We start from the raw sequence: 8,211 nt of genomic DNA, 5'->3' as shown, positions 1-8,211 counted from the left end.
TGTTTTAATGCTAAAATCATACGTTATGTTTTTAAAAAATAATTCATATTGTCGGAGATTATAATAACCAAATATAAAATTAAAATCGAGGGAGGAATAAGCTTGGATCAAAATGTTAATACTAGGATGCTGCAGGACTCAACGTCAATTCCTGGGATTCGCTGTTTACAAAGTAGCTTCTCTGCTTTGCGTTTCATGTCACACAGTGAACTAGGTATGATCACCTTGACGGAAACACAGAACAACCGCGATTACGATTTTTTTTTTTATTTTTACTAGCTGCGTGGATGCGCTTCCAATTTCAAGTATTATTGTCTTGGCCAATTATGTATCAGTGTATTATTCACAAAACATTCAGAAAAAAATTAATTTTCCGGAATTAATATTTTTTTACGAATAGTTAAGAAGACACAGACAGAATAGTTAAGATTTATTTCTGACCTCGGTAATTCTTCCATTATTATAATTTATTAATATTGTGAAACTACATTGTTTGGAGAGCAGAATAAAAAGAAAGAAATTTTTAAATATTACATGTTTTTAAGATTACTTGAAGGTCAATCTTGTTCTTTTAAACGAAAACTTATAATAAAAATACCTTAAATAAGCTGAACCTTTGCTGCAATTATTAAACGATTTATTAAAAAATTCTTAATGTTGGTTCAGTTATGCTCCTTGTTATATTACTATAATCAACGTTCTATTGTAGTTTTCAAAGAACTTCATTCAAACACCGATACAGACAGTCAGCCAAACACGATCTGGTTTTCAAACCAACTTGCCAAATTTACAGACAAAGACGGAAAAAAAGAGCAGAAAATAGGGGAGGGAGGGGGGGGGAGCGTCGGAGTTTAGAACTCGTCCTACGGAAGAATTCAAGAACAGATCGAGGTGCCAGGTATATCCAGAAAACTCGTGGAATCTTAAAAACAAGACAGTTTAGGGAACGACGATGATTCGCCTTGAACTTGTGAACGCTCGATTTATCGACCTGTTTACACTCTGGAAAAGAAAACAACAAAATGCGAAAATCAAGCGAAAAATCTAGAGAGGCATTTTAATCTTTGACAAGAAAAAACTCGAGAAACCATTTAAGCTATAAAAGCTGGACACGGTAAAAGAATCAGGATTCGCTGATTCCATTAGTAGAAAAGACAACTATCATATGAGCCTATCTTCCAAAGTGGGAAGGCGGCCCCTTGAGAGGGCGTTTCACAGATCAAGAAGGGAGGGAGCACCCCAAAGTATTTAAAGGCTTCAAAGTATATTATCTTATTTCCAATAAGAGCGATAGAACTTTAAACAGAAATAAAATGTTGGTCATATTTTTGTTAGATAGGTCCCACAAAATATTTCTTTCTTCTAATAACCAGGAAGCAAAATGACTAAAATTGGGCAAGTTTTCGTAGAACGTCTTAATACGATCAGGAGATTTTGGAGCTTACATTGGCAAGTCGGCGAAAGGACCAACGTATCTTACTCTCCATCAGCATAGTCTATCACACGTGTGTCAAGTAGTGACGTCTATTAAAAACTTAATTATACATTCCGTTTAGTTATGAAAGCGATTTAACTGGTTCTAGATACGGGGAACTTATACAACCTGTATCGAAACATTTAACTTCCAGATGCCAATGAACTTCAAAGACCACGTGAATAATCTTCTTTATCGTGGGCTACGACGTCGTCTGAACTGGATCTCCTGTTAGGAGTACATAATTCGGGGAACGAGCAATTAATCGTGCCGTTGGCGTTCACGAATTTGAATACCACCAGACGTGTCAAACATTCTGCCGCCGAACAAATTCTATCCCTCCTCGATGCTTCCGTCTCGTCTTTTCTGGGTGGCACGTCACGCCTTCGCGAGAACCATGATAAAATTGACTTTCCGCTTCCTATTTATGAAAACACAAATATATTTTTTAATTTAGTGCGATGTTATTAAAGCATGCTTACAAAGAAACATGGAATTTTGTATGGTCTTTAATAAAGATTAAAATTATAATTTGCTCAGCGTGTAATTAAGACCTCCCTTCATCCGATTATCGCCTCTTCCGTGGAATAACGCGCATTATGGGCGGTGGATGATTCAGCAATTATGACGTCATAAAAACGTGGATGCCCGTAAGTTTTTGTATTTAAAAACTAAGCATGATATCGCAAGGAATTGCAATTATTTTGGGGCAAACCTTTCAATAAGTACCCTCCTCTTTTAAAAAAAAGTTTCTGTGAAAAAAATTTTGGTGCGTCGCGTAGCTTCAAAAGTAACAGAATTATGTGTCATAGTATTGAAATTTAATTTACACCCTAATAATCTATACCGGGACATCCTAATATTTCTCGTCGCGTTGCGATTCATCGCAAAACTCCTTGACCCAATCCGTTCAGACACTGTGTCGTCTAACCAATCAAGCCATTAACCATTAGTGCATCTCCTCTTAAAGATCTTAGATCGTTTAAGATCTAACAAACGGGTCCGTACACGAGAAAGCTATTAACACGGGGGCAATAGATAATTCTGGAGGCAAAATTCGTCTCTGGTTCGTGACTATATTTCGGATGCTGCCGAGAGAGGGGCGGCTGATTTATATCAACACCTTGGACAGTCACGAGATCCTTGGGAAAGTCGCGTGTACCATTCGTCAATCGAAATTACGATACCTGAGCGCAGAAATCAAGGTATGTTTTAATTACGTCATCCATAAATTAAAAAATTACAGATTGTTGTACAGTAGAGCGGATTATCTAAATCAAAAGTCAAAAGTAAATATATATAATAAACGAGGCCATTAAAAATTGTATTTGATGTTAAGTCATAAATATTTTAGAACATTATTGTGAAGATTGAACAGCTGCATTAACTAATCCACTCAAAACTGTAGGGTTCTATCTAAAAAAAAAAAGGGGGACTATACGTAAAGGTCAAGATCGTTAGAGCCGAGCAGATTCTTGTGCATAAAGAAGGCGGGGTGCCTAAAACAGGCTACCTGAATAACTTATCTACTCTTGGAGATAGAAAATATCTCCAAAAATAAATCTTATTGGAAAACCCTATACTTTACGCGGACACCTTGGGGATCAACTTGCGGCAGCACGACCGACAAGCGACAAGATTCTAGGGACGTTTACATGAAAGAAAGTACCCGGGTGTTGATAAAATCGATCTGTAACATGATCGACGCGACACGGATTTTGAATTCGAAGGGTCTTAAGACCGAATCAAGGACACAACAGTCTCGAGGACCGCTTTTCTGGTCCCTGGTTAGTGACCCACGCCCATCCCAGAACACCGAGATTTCGATTATCGTTCGTGGACACTCTAAGCTCCCTCCCTCTCATCCTGTGTCCAACGCGTGCTTCTTTTATTTCTTCCCTGCTCTTTCTTCCACTCCCTCATTGGTCCCTGTATCGGGACCTATCTTCACCATATATCGCTCTTCATCTTTTAGTGGGCGTTTCATGAATAAATACAATTCCCTTAATTATTGGAATCGTATTCCTGGTAGACAGTGTCGCTAACGATTACAAAATTTCGTTTACGCCTATGATCGTCGTTTTCATGACTCTTAGTTTATTCTACCGTACACGAATTTTCCACTTTCTCACGTTCGGGATTGCTGATATATCGTGCTATACTCAATTGAAAAGCTTTGATTTTCTTTTTTATTTTCCAGGCAGTTTTTTGTTTAATTCAAATAGTAAGCGTTAGACAGTAATAACGCATAAACATTGTTTATCTACCTTATTCTATGTAAAAACTATTTTTCAAACAATAATAACTTGACGATTTTAAAAGTTTCTTCATTTCCAAACACAAAATTGCATTTCAGAATAGAAAAATACCTTTCTCGGTGTGCCCTTTCAAAAGCGAACAACCAAGTCTCATTCTGTTCCCCTGTGGTCTCCAAGTATCTTTTTTATTCCACTGAGAGTTCACGGACCCCGACTAACTTGTTCGCAGACCCCCAGGGGTCCGTGCGCCGCGGTTTCAGAAACGCTGATGTAGACTATTAGATCGTCTGCAAACGCTATAGCATTTGATGTGTTACAATCTTCGTTGAGTCTCAAATTAATCTATAAATCATAAATCGTTGCATTAATAAATAATTATTATATTACTCTCTTAATAGATAATATCTTTTCCAGTAAATTTCGAAATCTACGATGATAGTAGGTATAACACTTGTAAAATCCAGAAGACTTTTTAAGTTTACCGGTTAATAACATTTTTTAATAAGAATTTATATAAGGAAATTTGTAAACCAGTGACGCATGCGTAAGTTCATAGGTCACATTGATGGTACACGCAGACACGTATATGTAACGATCGTTCGCAAAGAGTTAATAACACGGTAATATCTAACGATGACCGAATAAGAAACAGATCGTCATTGGAAACGTAGACCAGTCGTGATCGGTACCACGCACATGTATCTCGGAATTAATGTGACTTTCTCGAAAATCCAACGCCGACATGCCGCAATGGCTCGCGCTGAAAATCATCCATCACTCTCGCTTGCGCATCAGTCCCTAAGAAATACACTGTTCAAAGAAATGAATCACGTGTGTTAGCAATGTAGATTCTATCTGTATCATTACAGTTACACGATATAACGGAAAATACATAAGTTGTACAAAACGAACGATTACATAAAAGAAACCTTATACCGAACATCGTTCGTCAGCGTCGTTTCAGAAATTTAAACGGCAGTTGCATGAAAACATATGCTTAACACTTTATAAAATTAAAGGGAATGACGGAGCAAGAAATTTCTTAAAAGAGATAAACAGCTGACCGAGACCGGTAAAAAAGCAATCCCTTTGCTACTTCCGCTCGTGGAAATAAATCATTTTTTGTAAAATCAATACGGTTGAATTTATTTAAAATAAAAAACACGAAGAAACTTTCAACTTCGATTCAATATTTAAATTTAGAGTTTCAAGAGGGTTTCGAGAAATTAAAAATTAGGTCTCGACCCACCTCTGTTTCAAATCTATCGCTTATCTTGGGCGCAGAAATTCTCTTATTTAGGCGAATGGCTCCCAACAAAATTTGGAAATTGCTGTGTTAAAATTTATACCTGTTACCGAATGCAACACTATAGTAATCGATAAATCGATAGACGGGACGTTTAGTGTCCGGGCTCAGATTAGAGAACACGAAGAGTCTCGCCAGGTATCATTATCGAGCAAAAGGTAAAACACATTGTAAACAATCGTAAACTCGGCTATCCGAGAGCCGCCAGTGTCTTCCTGCAGACGTAAATAGCGTGCATAAATTGAATTGCGTTCGCGTTATCGCGTCATTAACTCGAGAGCTGTGAGGCCGTAAAGACAGATAAGGACACATTGCGCTTCATGCTCACGATTATTACTAATCGTAAGCGTTCGCGCGAACGACGGTCACTGGACTCTTCGTCTGGTTCCTTTACGCGACTTTGATCCGCACTTTCGATACATTTAACACTCGAGCAACTCGAGAGAACCGTCCTATAAACCGTAGCGACACCGATGGTGATCGTTATAAATATTAATCGGATCACATTGATCAACAGCACGAAACGACAGAACAAAATCTTATCACATTCTTATTATTTGTTTCGCCTTATTCCGATCGACCAGACATTTTAAGTATTCCAACGAGACATTCATAGAATTTTTTCAACGCAGTGACAGCATTAAAATTAAAAACCTGTATTTGTGATTTACCTACATTCCTACTATTTCTGTTCGATACAGATTTAGTTCCTTGTTGTGTTTTAATAGAAAGCATAGGCTGCTTAGCTTATAGAAATATTAGTTACAATTATTATTATACTACATAATATAAAATCTACGGTCTTGAGTCCTAACTACAGTAATTGTTCAAGATAGAATTTTAGTATCGAATTCAAGACACAGAATCATAACCATCACAATTGTATTTGTTCGAAGGAAGCAAAAAATTAGTATACTAAAACCTCGATTTATCGGTTTAATTGGAGGAAAGGAGAATGGTCCGTTAAATTCAAATGTTCCTAAAATGGTGTCAACACAGAATCGAAAATCCGTTAACACGATGTCTACTGACTCACATGTGGGTCAGGATAATTTTCATTTAGGTGTCGGTTGAATACAAAACAAATTTTGCTTGTACAGCTAAACCGAAACTTTTTTTTATATAAATAACGTAACTACATCACAAGAGCAACGACGCATAGTAGGATAGAATTTTTCAATAAGAGCGATAGAACTTTCAATTATCACAGCCGCTATATTTGTTATTCGCTTTTATACTCTTTTCGAAAAATCTTTTTAAGTAATTAACATTTTGTATTCATGACCGGTTAATTGAAACGCCGATTCAACTTTTGGGAAAGTTTTTAATGTTCTTCTAGCGTTTCTAATTTTGACCAGCTTTCCGATATTTTAGAATACTGTGCGACGCGTTATCGTTAAATTATTCGTAAATGGAAAAAGAAGAAGCACACGAGATATTCGATCGGTCAGGTAATCATTAGGAAAAGCGACTCTGTCAACAGCACAATTTGCGGTTACGTAATTTCAAAAAATTAAGAGGCAATTTCTTCCATATCTCCACGAAGAAGACGACTGTCGTTTACAGATTCGACTGTCGCGGGCAGACTTCAACCCCCACGAGCACGATGAACAGGTATAAAAGTATCAGCTACTGGCGACTCTCAGAGCACATCGAGTTTACATTTCGAACAGAAACGTTGCATTTGCAATACCCGTTTCGCTAATATCAACAGGCAGTTGAACATAAACAGGTAATTCAACTTACCAATAGTTTTCGCGAACAATTGACAAAATATTAAGTTTTGGTCCTTTTTTTGAGGGGTGTTTCCGTTTCAGAAATATCTCTATTTGAAATAAAATAAAAAAGAATTAGAGAATATATTAATAAACAGAATATAAATATAATATGCAGATAATATAGAAGATACAAGTTTGGTTCATCTTCGTCTGCAGAACCGTTCCTGGCGGGGGTGCAAATGATACCTTCGCACCTAAACGGTTGTAGATAGTTTATCACAACGATTCATCTAATATACCTGCATGTCGTTTTCAGAAACAAAGATGTCTCTAACCAAACGCATGATCATCCTGATTGTGATATTGGGAGTCGCATATGAGGCGTTTGCGTCGATCGAGGACTCCGACAGAAATCTCTTAAGCCTAATCTATCCGTACGGCAGAGGACTGGTAAAGTCATAATAAATTCATCAATGAAAGGCGTAGTCAGGATTTTGTCTAGGAAGGAACAAAAGTGTTAAACTAAAACTTAATTCTCGGCTTTAATTTCCGAGATATTTCCAAAATTCTGTCGATATATTATAGTAGTATTGAATTATGACTATACACGCACGCAGCGTTAGTATCAGTGGCAATGTATGCGTGAGCTTTGCAACCAACCACTTTTCTTTTGTTTTTGAAACACATCAGTGGTTAGTAGTAATTTAGTTTAGGTTGGATATTTTATGGTCAAAATACTGCCAAAACAATAATTTAGTTTTTACGAATTGGGTTATGGCTGGGCTAACTTAGGTTTTAAAATCTAACCTAATAAACATTTCCCTGTTTGATTATCTAAGTTTTAACATCTCATTTCAAACATTATTTACATACACAGAACAAAATTTCATGAAGTTATGTGAACCATTCTGCTTTCAGGATAGCGAATTACAACTTGCAAGACTATTGCTGCTACCACCGCGCCTCTATCATCCTAAACGCAACTCTGAGCTGATAAACTCGCTACTGGGCCTACCAAAAAATATGAATAACGCTGGAAAATGAGAATTATCCTGAATAAGCTTTGTTGGAAACAATATTATATAATGTTATATATAGCTCATGTAAAAAATATTAAATATTGTGTGTAATTCCTGAAATTCAATGTCAACGAGGCTACACTTTATATTTATCGTGTATGTTTTAACAAATCTTTCGAGCTTGTAACGTGTCAAATAGAATAAACATGGAAGACTACATCGTTGATGATCTTTTTTGAACCGTACATCCATTTATAGCTGCAAATGTTGGATATTGTACGAATAACTAAAACAAAATGAAGTCTAATATACTTCCATTCTTCGACGAAATGATGTCTGAAAAATAAGATTTAATTATAGATCGATGACCTGAAATTAGCTAAACAATTGTACAATCGCTTCTAACGATGAGTCGAATTCCGTATCGATACTCGTA

General features: G+C 36.6%; 1 protein-coding gene across 1 annotated transcript; it reads left to right on the top strand.

The window, feature by feature from the left end:
• The first annotated feature begins 6,501 nt into the window (after window positions 1–6,501).
• Pdf (Pigment-dispersing factor) lies at window positions 6,502–7,992 on the top strand. Its single transcript, XM_076777448.1, has 3 exons — window positions 6,502–6,770; window positions 7,073–7,206; window positions 7,675–7,992. Exons 2-3 carry the CDS (start codon window positions 7,081–7,083, stop codon window positions 7,798–7,800), a joined length of 252 nt encoding a protein of 83 aa, XP_076633563.1. The 5' UTR covers window positions 6,502–6,770; window positions 7,073–7,080; the 3' UTR covers window positions 7,801–7,992.
• The last annotated feature ends 219 nt before the right edge of the window (window positions 7,993–8,211 follow it).

Source organism: Colletes latitarsis, chromosome 11 (genome assembly GCF_051014445.1).
Source record: "Colletes latitarsis isolate SP2378_abdomen chromosome 11, iyColLati1, whole genome shotgun sequence".
Lineage (NCBI taxonomy): Eukaryota > Metazoa > Arthropoda > Insecta > Hymenoptera > Colletidae > Colletes > Colletes latitarsis.
Note: the sequence above shows the minus strand (reverse complement) of the source record. Positions and strands in the feature narration are given on the sequence as shown.

Excerpts from the sequence above, each read along its gene's own strand:
- Pdf (XM_076777448.1), top strand. The coding sequence starts at position 7,081 with ATGTCTCTAACCAAACGCATGATCATCCTGATTGTGATATTGGGAGTC. Across the intron at positions 7,207-7,674 it reads ATCCGTACGGCAGAGGACTG|GATAGCGAATTACAACTTGC; the intron begins GTAAAGTCATAA and ends TTCTGCTTTCAG.